General features: G+C 40.4%; 1 protein-coding gene across 15 annotated transcripts in view; it reads right to left on the minus strand.

Moving 5' to 3' along the window:
* The window catches only part of EYA1 (EYA transcriptional coactivator and phosphatase 1), a 240,108-nt gene that overhangs the window by 96,203 nt on the left and 125,557 nt on the right, over positions 1-18,348 (minus strand). For 8 of the 15 annotated variants that reach the window (XM_039526538.1, XM_039526543.1, XM_039526540.1 and 5 more), the window contains 4 exons: positions 14,925-15,002; positions 8,364-8,433; positions 7,631-7,776; positions 2,975-3,112 (listed from right to left, as the gene is read on the minus strand). In XM_039526538.1, coding sequence (XP_039382472.1) covers positions 2,975-3,112; positions 7,631-7,776; positions 8,364-8,433; positions 14,925-15,002 — 432 coding nt within the window. The remainder of the gene's footprint in view (positions 1-2,974; positions 3,113-7,630; positions 7,777-8,363; positions 8,434-14,924; positions 15,003-18,348) is intronic. The other 7 variants (XM_039526534.1, XM_039526531.1, XM_039526536.1 and 4 more) reach the window with 5 other exon arrangements.

The following is an 18,348-nucleotide window of genomic DNA, read 5'->3' on the forward strand; positions in this document are numbered from 1 at the left end:
TGGGGGAACACTGCAACGGTAGCCCAGGAAGGCTGGGGGAGGAGGGAATCAACAGGTGGGGATGTTGCAGGAGCACCCCCCGTGAATGGCATGCAGCTCACCATTTCTGCGGGATCTGACACAGAGCAGCTGTGCTCTCTGGTTCTCTGATAAACTGGATCTCTAGTACGCTTGCCCCATATTCTAGGCAGGACTGATTCTATTTTTAGATACCATAAAGGAGGGATTGACTCAGGAAGTCATTCCCATTTTTGTTTTTTGCGCCCCCGGCCGATCTCAGCCAGGGGCACCCATGATAGCAGCAGACGGTGCAATATGACTGGTAACCGTCTCTGCTTGTCTTTTGCGCCCCCGGCCGATCTCAGCCAGGGGCATCTATGACAGCAGCAGAGGATACAGCACAAAAGGACGGGTAACCGTCATCTCATAGCCAATTTACAAGGGTATGGTAGATAGTACAGAACAGCTGATAACCATCTCTGCTATCATGCAAAAGCAAATGAATGCTGCTGTGTAGCGCTGCTGAATCGCCTCTGTCAGCGGCATCTATTACACATACGGTGACAGTGACAAGAGGCAAAACAGTCTCCATGGTTGCCATGCTATGGCGTCTGCCAGGGCAATCCAGGGAAAAAGGGCGCGAAATGATTGTCTGCCGTTGCTTTCCTGGAGGAAGGAATGAGTGACGACATTTACCCAGAACCACCCGTGACAATGATTTTTGCCCCATCAGGCACTAGGATCTCAACCCAGAATTCCAAGGGGCAGGGGAGACTGCGGGAACTATGGGATAGCTACGGAATAGCTACCCACAGTGCAATGCTTCAGAAATCGATGCTAGCCTCGGACCGTGGACGCACACCACCAAATTAATGTGCTTAGTGTGGCCCCGTGCACTCGATTTTATACAATCTGTTTTACTAAACCGGTTTATGTAAAATCAGAATAATCCCGTAGTGTAGACGTACCCTTAGATAATATCTTTAGGATCTGGCCTTTCTTCTTCATCCATACAATTCATCACTTCAAACATGTCATCACTTTCTTTTCATCCCTCCACTGGCTCCCTATTCACTGCATGGACTTTCAAGGTCTTTCAGAGCCTATGCCCACTCTAGCTATCATCTTCCATATACTACTGCAATGTTGACTCTTGCCTGCGCTCTGCCAGTGATGCCAGTTTCCATCACCCATTTGTAAATTTTCCAACAAGTACTTTCTCACTTTCTCCCATGGAGCTTCCCATAAACAGCTGCAAAATCACCCTCATTGCCCTCCCTCAAATCCCTCCTTAAAGTTATCCTCTGCCACGATGCCTACAAAAAAACTCAATAATGGTTAGGTAGCTGGTGTGCTGCAACCACGGTTTATCATGCTAACTAGCATCATCTCATTGTTTTCCCCCAGTCTGTTTTATCTCATCTTAGACTCTAAAAACCAGATTTTTTACTGTATCTATATGTCTAGCTTCTATGGGTGTTACATGCCTAAATACCTATAAAAATTTGACCCTAAGCTTGTCTTTTTGTTAGGTATTGATACACTGCCTAGCATAACAAGGTCCTGATGCATGACTGTGGCACCAAGGCACTACTGAAATACAAACTGTTAACAACAACAACATGCTCTTTAGCACAAGTATTTCCTAGTGAGAATGGATTATAAGATTTCTTGATAGAATCTGCCTCCTGGGAGTTGCTTGTAAAATCACTGGTAAGTTTTTTGAGCTCTTACTCAAGCAAGTTAGTTTCCTTCAGTTCCGATGATGTAATTATCAGCAGACAGTGAAACCAATAACCTGGTTATAATTATTCCCATTCAGAATAGAAAACTTTTAATTACCAAATAGATAAAAGTAAACATACTTATTTGGTATGGTCTTGTCTCCTGCCTGCTCGGATGCAGCGTACCTAGATCTATATTTAAGAAGCTGTGTGTCAGATGATTATCTTTTCAATACTGCAGCTGCTTTGCTGTATCTGAGCTAAGGGTTGGATCAATACTCCCTAAAAGCCGTCAAACATAAATGAAGCCTTGTCCAGTTAATCCAGTAATGCATATCTGCTTCAGAACATCTGATAGAGAGTTAATTACACCTAGAAACTGTAACAGGTATCATAAAAACTGGTGCCAACATTTTCAGAAACAGCCTTCAATTTTGGGTGCCCGAGACACCCTGGCCCTTTCTTTTCAGAGGTTCTTATCCCCGACAACTCCTACAAACTGCAGCTAGAGAAGTGTGTACTCTGCATCTCTGAAAATCAGGTCAAAGATGTCCCAAGTTGGGCACTCAAAATGAGAGGCCACTTATAAAAATTTTGGCCTAGATGGATGGTCAGATTCCAGAACTAGTCACACTCAGTCAGTGAATAACAGAGGTAGGAATATGAATGCTACATTTATAACACAGAAAAAAATGTATTTTAATGACATATTTAAAAGAAACAAATAAGTGCATCTAGAAAAAAAAATTGACAATATTAGCTAGCACTTACAAAACTTTACACCTTCAAAATACTATTAAAATGTTAATTAACTCTGACAAAAGCTCTGAAAGGGACAAAAAATATTTACCTGGTTTACGGATAGAGAAAACAGACTCAGGTGTTAAGTTAAATCTTGTCACTTCCTATATTCATAATCATGACATTTTTTTCCAGTACTATGCTCGGAAGCACATTAGTGCACTATTTATGAAGACAAAATTATTTGTTGAAATAAGAATAGAATATTTACATTAAATTGCTAGTTTAATCATTAAGGGTGGAATTTTCAAAAGCACTGAGGGTTGGCCTAACTCTACTCCCATTAAAGTCAGTGGGACTTTTATCACTGACAGCAATGAGAGCAGAGTTAGGCCAATGCTGGGCACTTTTGAAAATCCTACCCTAAATTGATATTTGTTTTATTCTAAAAGGAAAAATGAATAGAACAATGAAATATACTATAAATGGTAATACATATGTATACAGACCTTGCATTTGGTAGCTATATGGTGCCTGTCCTGGCTGAGGTGTGCTAAAGCTTGTCCCATAGCTTAGAAATCCCGTCTGTCCGGGTGACTGTGATTGTGACAATCCACCTTCTGTCTTGATGCCTGCCCACAATGCACCTAAATCAGTTAGTGATAGCAAATCTATTTGTTCATAGTCAAACACCGACAGACAATAAAATCACATAACTAGCAGTACTTTAAACATACACCTAGTTAGTAATCACTGCATGCATTTTTGTAATGATGCTAGTGGTATGTGCAGTAGAGGCAAGGGAGAAGCTGCATGTAAATTTAAGTTCACCAGGGACAGTTTCAGCTGTCGTTTTTAAAAATCAAGACTTGCAAGAGAAATGAATATATGGCAAGTTGCCCTTTCCAGAAAGTTGCATAATTTTTTATTCATTTCCTGCCAGCTCAGTCAGAAACTAACATTTCCATAAGTTCATGAATTTCATAGATGGCAGAATACCAATTTCATATAGTTTCAATGACGTGTAACATAACCCACTCTTTTTCATTACATAACAATTGAGATTTGCATTGTGCAATGTTTATGGATAAAGGATCAACAGTCCTACATTTAGGTTACAGAGCTCCAAAGAGGCTTTTACCATATTATAAAAAGAAAATCCTCTTTAAAAAGTGATTAAATTAGGCCCATTAGCACATAATATGCCTTTTCAAAGTTGGTATGCATTGTAAAATATATACTGTTTCTAACCACTAGACCAAAATAGATATACAGGATGCTAAATATGCCTTAGAGAGGAGCTCTCAAACAGGGAGGATACAGCAAAGCTTCATTAATCTGCACTAATGACAGGGAAATCCATTAAAAATGACGCTCTAACAAAATTCAGCCTGGTCCAATGCCTACTGAAATGGAAAGACTTGCATTGACTTCAGTGGGCTTTGGATCAGGACCTAAATGAAAAAGCAACACGTATCAGGAACAGACATCACAACAAGTACATTATTTGGACACCGGAGTTTAATTTTAGCTATTAGTGATATTTCATAATGCATATTTTACACAAATAATAGTCTTAGCAATATAGTAGTAATACGAGTAATGTAAGACCAGTCTCAGATCTTATTGCAGCAGTCTGTGCTCAGAGGTCATCATTATTTGGGGTGAATCAAAGTGTGGATGAGTAGTAGTCTTTTGTAAATGACAAACTATAAATTCATTTACCTTTTGGTTCCAGTCTTAAAAACTTATGTCCTATGATGTATGAAGGAGGGAGGTGCAAAAAGTCATTACATTGTACAATATGCAATTATATGCCCCAAACAGTCCGATATGCATGACTGCATATTTTTCATGCACTCTTGAGACACCCATTTTGAATGGCCCTTCACTTTTTTCTAATTCCTTCTGAATAACTGCCAAGGTAATTTGTGTTTAAATAAGGGATGTTTCCCCTTGCTGTTCCTTTTCCGCTTCTATTTCACCCTGCAATTAAATCATAATGATGAATTTGACATATGGTCTCACTGTGAAACTTCCACTTTATAGTGTTGGTATCAACAATTCCCAGGAACGTTATCCTCATCTTTCATAATTTGAAAGACCCCTGAAATGTTCATGTGATTTTTTTTTAAATTAGTTTAAACTGAAATCAAGTTTAGAAATTTTAGCCCCTGCTTCAACTCCCAGCCTCTGAGTGTGTGCAAAGCGCATTTCTCCTAGTTCATGCGTCCTTCCGACATGGGGCAGACAAGGGACGCAGCGGGTAGGAAGCAGGAGGTGGATGCCAACTGGAAGATAATGTGCCACTGACAGCTTCCAGTTCTGGCCCTCCTGCAAACTTCTCAGGAGCAGGGAGAGGAGCTTTTCACCTCCTGACACCCCACAACTCCTTGTCTTCTTTTCTCCAGTGGCTTCACTTACCAGCTCTTCGTGCTCCCTTACCCTCTCCTTTTCTCTTCACTAATCCAGACAAGCAAAGAAAGGGGGAGGGATCACCAATGGGGGAGGGATCATATCAGGATCTAGGGGGAGAAGAAGCTGGTAAATGAAGCCTTTACAATATGCCACTAAGAAAACACACGGGCAGACAGCAGTGGAGTGCCTCAGGAAATGAAAAGCTACACTTCTCCAGCCTTCTCAGTAGCTTTGCAGATGTACCAGAGCCAGCAGCTCCCTAGGAGCTACTTGTCAGTGGTATTTCCTTCCACCCCACTTCCTGCTTCCATGATTTCAGCATGGTGGAGATGTAGGAGGTGAGAAACAGAGAGACTGGGCCTCTTCCTGGCAGACACTTAAGTACTGCTCTGAGTGGTGCTCCCTATGCCTTCAGAGCAGCACCTTCCCAATAACTGCCTCAATCAAGGAAGCTGAGAAAGGGCTGAGATATTAATTTTCAAGCTCAATTTAAAGTGACAAAAAAATTAATAAATCCCAACTAGATTTTAGAGAACACAGTCTTTCAAATTTTGAAAAGTGCCTTTTCAGTAAGTCCCATGCCAGGTCTACATTATAAACTTACAGAAGTGTAAATACATTTCTGAGGGGTGTGAAAAATCCCCAAAGGCTTCTCCAGGGGAGGCTCCAGGCCCCAGCACGCCAAGCGCGTGGTTGGGGCGGCATGCCGCGGGGGGCGCTCTGCCGGTCGCCGGGAGGGCGGCAGGCGGCTCCGGTGGACCTCCCGCAGGCGTGCCTGTGGAGGGTCCGCTGGTCCCGCGGCTTCGGTGGAGCATCCGCAGGCAAGCCTGCGGGAGGTCCACAGGAGCCGCGGGACCGGCAACCGGCAGAGCGCCCCCTGCTGCGTGCTGCCGTGCTTGGGGCGGCGAAATGGCTAGAGCCGCCCCTGGGCTTCTCCCATCGACATAGTTACTGCCTCTCATGGAGGTGATTAACAAACCCAATGAGAGATGCTCTCCTGTCAGCACAGTAGCATCTTCACAAAGTACTGCTGCGCCACTGCAGAGTTTTACGTGTAGACCTCCTCCAGACTTTAAGGGGGAAAAAAAGAGAGAGAGAAAGTGACCTAAAAAGCAGATTTTCTCCTTTCAAATGAGCAGGACATACCCTAACTATGCTATTTTGTTCATTCTACAAGTGTTGGAACCCATAAGCATGGAAAGAGAGAAAGACAAAGTACACAATTCAGAAAATGGGATTCACCTGCAAACCTGGGAGGAGAATTTTGACTCTACTATGGTGCCGATCTTGCTTGCTTTGTGCAGATGAGCAGTCCCATTGTCTTCAGTGTGACTGCTCACATGAGCACAGACTGCACGACTGGGGCCTAAAGATGTACTTAAATGTATCTGTTCACAATGTCAACTCCCACACTCCCACAGTATGCTTGCTTTTTAATACTACTGTTAAACAAGATACATAGATAAAAGAACCTTGGCCAAGCCCTGAGGTGGACATGTAGGAAAACAAAAAATGAAGACAGACATATCACTTAGCCAGTTTTTCAGTTGTAAAAAGTAGTTCTGTAATGCAAAATGTGCAAGACAAAAATAACTAAAGTCCTCGGCACAGTGGATGGATGGGGTGCGGGGGCGGGGCGGGGGAGGGGGAGGGGGGGAGGACGACAACTAGAGACTAGATAAGCATGCTAGCCAAACCAGCAAGCAGAGTCCAAATAGAGCAACTCACATACAGAGCACTGGTGACATGGAGGCAGCTAAACTGAGAGGGTGAAATCCAGGCCCCATTGAAGTCAATGTAAGTTTACCACTGACTTTAATGGGTCTAGGATTTCACACAGAAAGACCAAGGGAACAAGATAAGCCACCATCTGGGCTGCCCAACCCACCACAGATAGCCAAGGACCAATAGAAGTCTCAAACAAGAGAAACACACATTTACAATATATGTAAGAAAAATATATTATCACTGAAAATATGTTTTAAATATTCCAATGAAATGTTTCAGATGTTTAAAATATGCAGAAAAGAGTTGAAATATATGAACTATGTTTATAGCTATTTATTTTATAATATATATCAACATATGCAATACATATAGGGACAATATGAAAAATGCAATTGGATTACATGTTAGCATTTTAGAGCCTTAATGGCATTTATTTCAATTTCCACCACGGCAGATTTCCAAAACTCCTCAAATTAGACTTCTTGAGTCAGATCCTTAGCAGATATAAATCAGAAGAGCTTGATCGGTTGACACCAGTTGAGGATCAACCCTGTATTTATCAATTTACCCTTTAATGCACTTGGACTGCATAATTCTTACTGAAGTCAACAGGAGTAAGAGAGGGCAGTACTAGCTCCTTAAATTTTACATTTCCCCTTTGACCATTTCTAACATAAAACATTTGATGAATGCATCTCTTTAACCTATCTGTTTCCATGGTTTCTAGTAAAGGTACCATTAAAAACAAAAAGGTAAAAGCAACTATTCCATGAGAGTTGTTATGGATTTGTCTAAGACACATTTGTCATGTACATTCTTAATTAGACTCCAGGTAATACATATTCTAAGCTTTCCCCACTTCACCGAAAGGGAACTGAATATAGGTTTTTGACTACAAACATTCATGAACAGTTGTCATATTAAACACAGAGAAAACACTTTCTAAGGGTCATATAGCCTTCTGGGTAAACATGTTTACCCTAGAATTAAAAAAAATATTGATACTGACTCTTACTCACCATATGAAGGGATTCCATAGGGCTGGCCTGGCTGTGGGTATGTAGCGTAAGCTGTAGCTTGCTGCATTCCTGTCGTAAACTGCGTCTGCCCATATGCAGCCATAGTTTGTGAGGAAGGGGTAGGAAGAATATGTGGGTATGGTCTGCTATTGATTATAAATGACAGAAAATAGAATTTGTATTAGACCAAGACATATGAGTACTTGTGTTAACTGACAGCCTTATTATATTAGCTTGATTAGCACATGGTCATAGACTGCATGAGAGAATAGAAGTTCTTAAAAAATCTTTAAGGGTATGTTTTCACTACCAGCTGGATCGGCGGGCAGCGATCGATCCAGCAGGGATTGATTTATCGTGTCTAGTCTAGATGCGATAAATCGATCCCTGAGTGCTCTCCCATCAACTCCTGTCCAGCTCAGCGAGAGGCACAGGCAGAGTCGACGGGGGAGTGGCGGCAGTCAACTCACCGTAGTGAAGACACCAAGGTAAGTAGATCTAAGTACGTCGACTTCAGCTACGTAACTTAGATCGATCCCCTCCTCCCCCCGTGCCCCCCAGTGTAGACCAGGCCTAAAATACAAACAGCTAAAATAAAATAAAAACACACACTTTCTCAAGAACAAGCTTTGGGTTAAATTTTGATTTAACAGAAGAACCCAATTATGATTCTAAATGAGGCTAAAACCTGCATATTTATTTCAATTATTATTATTTAAAGAAGATAACTTACTTGGAAGGATAAATCTGTGGTGGGGAGAACTGATGAGTTTGTCTTGGGCTGAAGCCACTGCTTCCAATTGCTGCCCCAAGGAGAAAGGAAAGCACATCAAAATGTAAACACGCACATCTAAGCTAAGTATTACTTTTTTGCTAACAGAATTTCAGAATTTTAACAAGGTTTTAAATAAGTCCAAATATCATTAATATTCTGACCTACAAAGTAATGTTTTAATAGGGACAGGTACCAGTATAGGAATGCTCAATATTAAAATTAAATGCTTGATTAAATTGCCCCTCTTTGTACAACTCCAGAGCAATAATTTATTTTTGCTTGCAGGCAGACATTTTCAAGGGAAACAAATTATTCTCAAATGATTGCCACTGGAAACCATGTCCTTCCATATTTTCAAAGGTTTACGATAAGCCAGCACAATGTTTTATTAATGTTTAGAATATTACACTCATAGAAATGTAGGGCTGGAAGGCTCTCAAGAGGTCGTTTAGTCCAGCCCCCTGCACTGAAGCAGGACCAAGTAAACCTAAATCAGTAGTTCTCAACCAGGGGTACGTATACCCCTGGGAGTACACAGAGGTCTTCCAGGAGGTACATCAACTCATCTAGATATTTGCCTCTAGATACTTGCCTAGTTTCACAACAGGCTACATAAAAAGCACTAGTGAAATCAGTACAAACTAAAAATCTTCCATACAGACAATAACTTGTTTATACTGCTCTATATACTATACACTGAAATGTAAGTACAATATTTATCGTTTATTTATTTCATAATTATATAGTAAAAATGAGAATAAGCAATGTTTCAGTAATAGTATTCTGTGACACGTCTATATTTTTATGCCTGCTTTTGTAAGCAAGTTGTTTTTAAGTGAGGTGAAACTTGGGGTACACAAAACAAACGAAATTCCTGAAAGAGGTACAGCAGTCCGGAAAGGTTGAGAGCCACTGACCTAGACCATCCAGGACAGGTGTTTGCTTAATCTGTTCTTAAAATCTTCCAGTGATGGGGATTCCACAACCTTGAAAGCCCATTCCAGACCTTCCTACCTTTATAGTAGAAAGTTCCTCCTAATATCCAACCTAAATGTTTCTTGCTGCAGTTTAAGCCAATTATTTCCCTCAGTCTATTTGTCTCAAGACTAAGTGAGCCCAGTTTGTGTAACTCTTCCATATAGGTTAGATTTTCTAAATCTTTCATCAATTTTGTTGCTCTCCTCTGGACTCTCTCCAATTTGTTCACATCTTTCTTAAAGTGTGGTGCCCAGAAGGCCTCACCAGTGTCAAGCAGAACGAGACAATTACCTCCTATGTCTTACATACGACACTCCTGTTAATACATCCCAGAATGAATCAGCCTTTTTCACAACCGCATCACATTGTTGACTCATATTCAATTTGTGATCTACTATGCCCCCTCCCCCCCACCCACCCCAGATCCTTTTCAGCATTACTACCACTTAGCCAGTTATTCACTAGTTTGTAGTTGTACATTTCATTTTTTCTTTCTCACTGTCACACTCTGTACTTGTCCTTATTGAATGTCATTTTGTTGATTTTAGACCAATTCTCTAATTTGTCAAGGTCATTTGGAATTCTAATCCTGTCTTTCAAAGTGCTTGCAACCCCTCCCAGTTTGGTGTATTCTGCAAATTTTATAAGCATACTCTCCACTTCATTATCCAAGTCATTAGTGAAAATGTTGAATAGTACCAGACCCAGGACAGACCCCTATGGCACCCCACTAGATATCTCCTCCCAATTCAACAGCAAACCATTGATAACCACTCTTTGAATATGGTCTTTCAACCACTTCTGTACCTATCTTACAGTAATTTCATCTAGACTGCATATCCCTAATTTGCTTATGACAATGTCATATGACACTGTATCAAAAGTCTTACTACAATCAAAATATATCACTTCTACAGCTTCCCTATAATAGCCCCTATCTCAGTAAACCTGGCAAAGAAGGAAATTAGTTGGTTTGGCATGATTTGTTCTTGACAAATACAGGTCAGCTATTATAACTTTATTATTCTCTAGGTGCTTACAAATTGATTGTTTAGTAATTTGGCATTAAACACCTAAGCCTTCTTGATGTCATCCATTATTTACTCTGCTTCCCTACTAAGTAGAAGACCTACACTTTCTTTTGTCTTTCTCTTGTTCCTAATGTGTTTATATAACTACTTCTTACTTCCTTTTACGTCCCTTGCTAGGTGTAACTCATTTAGTAACTCATTTTGTGCTTTAGCCTTTCTGATTTTGTCCCTCCATACTTTTTGCTATTCTTTTGTACTCCATCTGAGCAATTTGTCCAAGTTTTTACTTTTTGTATTCAAGATCTGTATTTCATAACAAAATTCTAAGTATGTTTCCTATTGAAAACATACAGGTAACTTCATAGCACGTGTCTCTTTTTAAAATAATTCTGTTGTACAAAGGCTATACTACAGCTTCCACTTTTAGCTTCTTTCCTTGCACTATATACTTATTTCTAATCCATTTTCAGATTTTGATATCTTTCAGTATTTCATAAAGATGTCGTAATGAAACAGCATATTGTCATAATGAAACACTGTTAAGTGTGTAAGACCAAGAAATTAACCTAACAAGTGTTTTGTTCTGAAGCTCAGATTAAGAGCTCCAACTTCCTATTTGTAACCCCACAACCAAACCCTGTTAACACAGAAGTTTAAAATTCATATAAGATCTTTAACTAGATTAAATTATTTGCAACCTTTCAGGGCACTAAAGAGAAAGAAGGTCAGCTATGCCTTCTGCTCATCATTATACTATAAAATGCAAGGCCATACACTTTGGGAGTGTATTAGCTGATCACAGGATGACTATGAGCTACAAATGTGGTGTAGCCATGAAAAAGGCAAATGTGATCCTAAATTGCATCAGGCAAGGTATTTCTGTTAGAGGTGGGAACATATTAATGCCACTGAACAAGGCACTGGTAAGACCTGATCTGGAATACTTCATACAATGCTCAAGAAAGGAATTCAAACTGAGACGGATGTAGAGAAGGGGTACTAGGATGATTAGGAGACTGGAGATCCTGTCTTACAAGATTCAGAGTAGCAGCCGTGTTAGTCTGTATCCGCAAAAAAAACAGGAGTACTTGTGGCACCTTAAAGACTAACAACTAATCCTGTCTTACAAGAGGATACTAAAAGATCTTGGCTTGTTTAGTCTAGCAAAACGAATGCTGAGAGGAGATGTAATACAACAGAGGAATAAATATAAGGGAGGGAGAAGAGTTATTTAACTAAAAGACAAGGATGGCTCAAGAACAAATGGGTATAAAGTGGCTATGAGTAAACTTTGGCTGGAAATTAGAAGAAAGTTTCTAACCATTAGAGGAGTGAGGTTCTGGAATAGCCTCCCGACAGCAATAGAGAGGGCAAGCAATCTAACTAGCTTTAAAACAGGGCTTGATAAATTTATGAATGGGATTATATGACAAATTGTAAAGATAGCAGAGGACTGGACTGAAGGATCCAAGAGGTTCCTGTGTCCTCCCTGCAGGGTATCACCTGGAACTGGGGTATCCCTGAACCCGCCTGGCTCACCAGCCTGGGCTCTCTACTTTGTACTGCTGTGACAGGCCTTCAAGCCCCCTCAAGCACACATACAGGTAGGGACACACCCAGCTGCAGCTGCAAACAGATGCGGAGATCAGCTTTCAATGGAAAGGCTCAGCTAAGGCACCTCCCAGTTCCTAAGGCATGCACTCCCCTGTGGAGTGCAAACCCAAAATTATACTGTGTTGCACTACACAGGGAAGTGTACAACATAAGCTCATGAAATTCGCCCCCTCCCTCAATGGAAGATATTCAACAGCTTTCTGCCCCCAGTTATGATTTCCACCCACTGGCTTTAGACAAAAACAAGTTTATTAACTACTAAAGATAGATGTTAAGTGATTATAATGGATAGCAAACAGATCAAATCAGATTACCTAGCAAATAAAACAAAAATGCTATTTAAGCTTAATATACTAAAAAAATTGGAGATGAGTAGCAAATTCTCTCCTAATTTTTGGTTTAGGCAGTTTGCAAAGATTCTCAAGGGCAAGCTGCACTTGCTTGCAGCTTAAAACCCCAGGTATAGAAATTTCACAGGCTAGAAATCCCTCTTGCCTGGATTCAGCCCTTCTCCCCCAGTTCAGTCCTTGTTTCTTAAGTGTTCCAAGTGTCTCCTTTGGTGGGGAATCAGAGAAGAATCATGATGATGTCACTCCCCTGCCTTAAATAGCTTTTGCATATGGTGAGAATCCTTTGTCTCCCAGTTTGATTCCCACATCCAGTCAGTGGAAAAACACTAATATTCTATGATGGAGTCCAGTACCAGATGACTTGGTCACATGCCCCTGTAGGGACACAGCAGCCATGACTCGGAGGCTGTTTGTAGTATCCTCAGGAAGGCTCCCCGGTGGGAGATAAGCATCTTCTAAGACCTATTGTTCTCCCCAATGGCCCTTCCCAGCCAACCACCTAGACTGATTGCATTCTGCTTAGTGGGCGTTCCCCAGGTGTAAACACATTTGTAATTGATGCACAGACAATATTCCTAACTTCAGATACCAAAAAGATACATGCATCCAAATAGGCTAATCATATTCAGTAAATCATAACCTTTTCAACGATAACTCACAAACCTTATCTTGCACAAAACACATTATGGTTATGCCATACTCGTATCACAATAATGTGTCTATGAAGAATATGGGGCATAGTGTCACAGTTCCTTCCAGTTGTATGTCCCTATTATTTTTAGAGGTTCCAAGAAGAAAGCCACCTTCTCTCTGATTACTATTTGGGTCCCACTTCTTCTCTATGCCTAAGATCTCTTTTGAGTCCCTCATAGGGAAGAGGTCAATTTCAGGTTGTGAGATCACCGTAAAATCTCTTTCCTGGTATGAACCAACCAGAAAATTACATGCCTTTTGTCAGGCACTTGGAATCAAATAGAGCATGAGCAATGTACCACCTGATATAATTTCCAAAGACTGTCAAGCTGGGCAGAATCTGATTTTGTCCTTATGAAGCATGCAGATTTGTTCTCGGTACTACAGAATTATTTCTGAGTGACCATTACCAAGAAAGATAGCAAAGAATTTTTTTTCCTGTTTTCCCTTATCTTTATATCGTTTGTGTCAAGCTCAAAGTAAATACACCCCAGCTGTATAATCTACATGACATATATTTTACAATAATCTCTGTAAATAATGTACAGTCTAAGAGTGTTCTCACACACCGTGCTTTCAAACAGCTGTGAAAAAATGGAGACATAAAATTAAGACAGTATCTTTCAGAGAAGGTAGTGTATTGGCACCCAAGTATTCCAAGGACTGTTAAAGTCAATTATGATAGGCTCAGTATTTCCCTCATTCAAGCTCTGTTTTGTACAGCAGAGGCTGTCATGGAACCAGTTATATCTACTCAATCTGGTGCAGACCAAGCATCTAGCTTGTCTAGGATCTGCTGAAACTTACGCCTACATACCTTATACTACTAGAGGTTCGACACAAGGCTCCGTCACACCCCTCATCTTACCTCCAACATACCCTTCACATATACCCTACACTGAGAAGAGTGAATGTGTGGTCTAGTATAGGAGTTGCCTCTGGTGGGTTTTTGCCAGTTGGCAGTTACCCTCTACTAGGGAACTGTTTGCTGGCCAGCTACAGCCAGAATCTATCCTCTTTGAGAGGCTCATAGGGGAAGGAGTGTAATGTACAACTGATCCCTATTCCTCTTAAGTTCAAAATCTTGAGTTTAGATCTCTGAATGTGCTTGAAGGTACTACAAGCAATTATTGGCCAATCTTTAGCATATCAGCACACACATATGTGGCTTATATCAGTCAATCAAGACACATCATCTGGTCAATTTTTGAAGTGAATCTTTAAAGCCGACATGAGTCTGCAAATACCACTGTAATTACCATAGTTCTATTGCATCTCTGCAATCATGACCATAACTTATGAGTTCAGAATTAGGTCCAAATTCTGCACAATAAAAACAGTAATATAGAAATAACAGTGTTAATTCACATATTTTGGATTAATATGCACCGTTTCTCCACCTTTTAGAGACCTATTGGCACAAATGGAAAATGTAAATATTTGCACTTTTGGGGGAGCAGCCAGAATTCAGAAGGCATCATAAAGGTAAGCAAGCAAGGAGGAGGATTTTAGACTTTTATCCCATTCACAATGCAAACTAGTGCATGCAGATGTGGATCTGCTAGCCATCAGAAAACAAAAACAAAACAAAACAAAAAACAGTTTGAGCCATAATATTGCCCCAATCCTGAGTGGAGCTCCCAGTGATGTTATCCATAGATCTCAATGAGTTGATCTCACATTTCTTACTCATGGAAAATTCCCACTGACCTGAGTAAGGTGTGTAAGATCAGGCCCGATAGACTGTGCGAGCTACAGACTGTACACAACCTTTTATTTTTAACTTCTGCATACAGTATTTAGACTGTAAGAGGGGAAGAAAACAGTAAGTGAAAAATATCTTTCTTTCTTACCTGATCCTGAGAAATTGTCTAAAGACTCATCTGCTGTAGTCGTAGCAATCTCACTGCTGCTCATTGGTTCTGTTTTAACTAGAAGTATAAATTATAAATAATCTAAATGCTCCTAATATTCATGCACACATACACACACATTAGTCACAAAATACCACTAAAACACAATCTTCTAACAAATATTTGCTACCTGTCTTTTTGTGTAAATATAAACACACACACACACACACCGATTTGTTTCTGTCCCCAAGGAATAAAAGCCACTGTAACAAACTAGAAGATATTGTCATGGACAGATCACCCAATGAGTCCCCATGCAACTTTGTGCACACCTAGGATTCTTAATCCTTTAGAACCAACGTATCTATAAGAACAATTTAGAGAGCCATGGGGTTTGTTGGTTGCAGAAGTAAGTTTTCAGAATGATCTGAATGAGGCAAAAATTGAAGCATTCTCTTAATGGACTTCTTCTAAGGTTGGTTGAAAACTTTTTGTCCAAAATATTTGTGATGGAAATTTGGGTTTTCAACCAAACAAAATTTTTCATGGAAAGTGTCTGCTTTCAGCTGAAAGTTTTAGTATTTTGAAGACCTGAACACCTGACAAATAAATTTTTTTTTCAGCCAAAATCCACATTATTTTCAGTGTTCATTTTTTCCCTCAAAAAAAAAATCAGAATTTTCAACTGGAAATTTAGAAAAACTTTTTCTTCAATTTTCACTGAAATTTTCTTTGGAAAAAAATCCCTATTTTCCAACCAGCTCTAATTTCTTTCTCAAAGTAAAATTCTGCTCTGAAAAGTGATTGTCTGGCTATACCGAAAGAAGGATGGGAGACATTTTATATTGTTTTAATCAGGCCATAACTTTATTATTAGATGTCTGGAATTACACAGCAGATAAAAGTGTACAGTGCAGGAAACTCCATGTTCATTCAATAAATACCTGAGGGGCTTCTGCCAGCTCCCCCTCTTTTTCCATCCAGGTCCCCCAGCCAAGCCATTGCTGGGACCTTACCATCCACCCCTCTCCCTCACAGGAGGATTAAGGTGGGCTGTAAGAAAGGGAGGTTGGTTCCCTGCCATACCATTCATAGGAGCCCCTACCACCACCCCCCATTCCATTTCTTTAACTAACACCTCCTTTTAAAATCCTTTACCAGGCCATTTATCGGGTCACTGTGTCCCTTCCCTACGGAGTACCTGCACTGGACATCCGCCACAAGAAGGTGCCAGCAAATTGCTTGGCTGCCTCCCCCACAACCCTGCTGGGTTCCCAGACATCTCCCAATGGCCTCTTCTCAGAATTCTGCTTTGAAAAGTGACTGCATAAGAATGATTTCTTACTTAGCAACTCTGTCCGTATTCAGCTATGCAGCTAGTTACTTTATTGACAGAAAAGTTTTTACAACTTTTTACTCTGGTTTACATGGCAGAGTCAACACAGATTTTTAAGAGCAAGAGAGCTAAACGCTCTTCTAGCTCATGCTTCATCAACAAAATTATTAGTTCTATTCTCAGTTATTCCAGTAAAACCTTACTTAGTGCCCAGGTCCTCAAGTAGAAGGCAGGGCACAGATCTGGCCCTAATTTAGCTTGGATGTAACTATGGGCAAAATTTAAAGGCAACGGCTTTGCACAAGAAATCATTAAGACAACATAAGCTACCCTACAATGCCATTTCATCATACCAGCCTTTCCGAGTACACCATGCTTTAAGCAACTAAATGTATATCTACAGCCTTGAATCCAGCTTAGCAAATGATTTTGCCTGGGAATTAGAACTATCATTGACAGGAATCCACGTGGAGCTTGCAAAATGTGCAGGAGTCTCCCCAGGTATCTTTTTCTCTCTGTCCTTAGATCAAATCCCCTTGTGATGCCCTATCTCCCATTTTCCTAGCCATGAGGAAAGTGGTATATGGCTATGTGTGTGTGCATGTTCGTGTGTGCGTGTTAGCATGACTGTGTGAGGTAATATAATTTATTCAGGGGGAGTCATTAGATTGACAGAAGGGGCCCCTGTCTTCCCCTAGCTCTCCATGCATGCCTTTTTCCCTTTTACTTGACCTCGGCCAAATTATCTCTCTCTAACCCCTCAAGCTTCTCCTCCTCCCCGGCTACTCTCTTTTCACTCCCATATAGGGTTATTTGCCTGTAATCCCTACCTCATGGAGATCCAAATTAGGCCCAGGCAGCATTTATAAACTCTAGTGCACTCATTGAACTACTCCTACTTCTAATAACTAATTCCACCAAAAAAATCCCTGTTAATAGGGAAAGGGAGGGGAAACAGAGGCAGAAAGAGCACAATGACTGGCCTATGGTCACATAGCAGATCAATGGCAGAGCCAGGAATATAACCCACATCTCCTGGGACACACACCAGTCCAGTACCCTATACACTAGACCAGCTGCCTCTCTGCATAGTATGCATGTGTCCCTCTATACACTGTGAGTAGGTGTCACTCCACACCCTGCCCACCACTTTGTGACTCTTTCTAGCCCAATTTTCATAAGGCAGTTATTCTCATGGGAATGATGCTGGGGGATTTGTTCTCTGATTAACAAATGGGATACGGGGAAAATAAAAATAAAAGGAAAAATAAAAGAAAAAGCTAAACCTCGCTTGCGATAGATGGAAGCTAATTTACACTAGCATTGTTTCCTTCAAGCTTCTCCACTGTTCAGTATTGTGGAGCCCATTCTATGCCTCTTTTTGGCTTTTGTGGAATAGAATAACCTTCTTCCCAGAGATGCAGGGCCACTGCATTGCTGGCATCTGCAGCAATTCAGGTGCTTTCATGGTTCAGAGCTCTAACATATCATTTCTTCTAGAGAGTGCCTTTTTTGGAGGAATATTAATTTTCTAACTGGAAGAAAATGCCATAGTTGAAATAAAAACCTGGTTCATATCTGCTGCTTGCATTTCATCTGGATTTCATATTTTTGTTACAGAGCCATTAAAGGAAAAAAATGATCAAAGTCTAGCTTCACCCTCTATGACTTATCAGCAATATTTTATTCCAATAATTTTTAAAGTTGAAAACTTCTAAACTGTTTCTAAACCATATAATCCTTCCTAAAATAAAGAGGAAACAAATATATAAAATATACTGGGAGTTGCATGGTCGAAGCAAGAAATGTAACATTAACAGATGACTGACACAATTTAAATTTGACACTATTTACCCCAAATTGCTCTACAATACGTCCCATCTCAACTGTTATGTTTCTTGCAAATACCAAAATTAGGGTAAGAAAGTGAGGATGCAACAGAGTTCCTGATCTGGATTCTCATTTGTAAGTGTAATTTACAAATAAGCTTTACTAGACCTTCATGATGAAGAATCATGACCCTCATAAAGCTTCATGCTGCAGTTAATCAGTAATTTAATAGTGATGAATAGGACCTGAAGAGCCTTC

This window comes from Mauremys reevesii, linkage group 2 (genome assembly GCF_016161935.1).
Source record: "Mauremys reevesii isolate NIE-2019 linkage group 2, ASM1616193v1, whole genome shotgun sequence".
NCBI classification, from domain to species: Eukaryota; Metazoa; Chordata; order Testudines; family Geoemydidae; genus Mauremys; species Mauremys reevesii.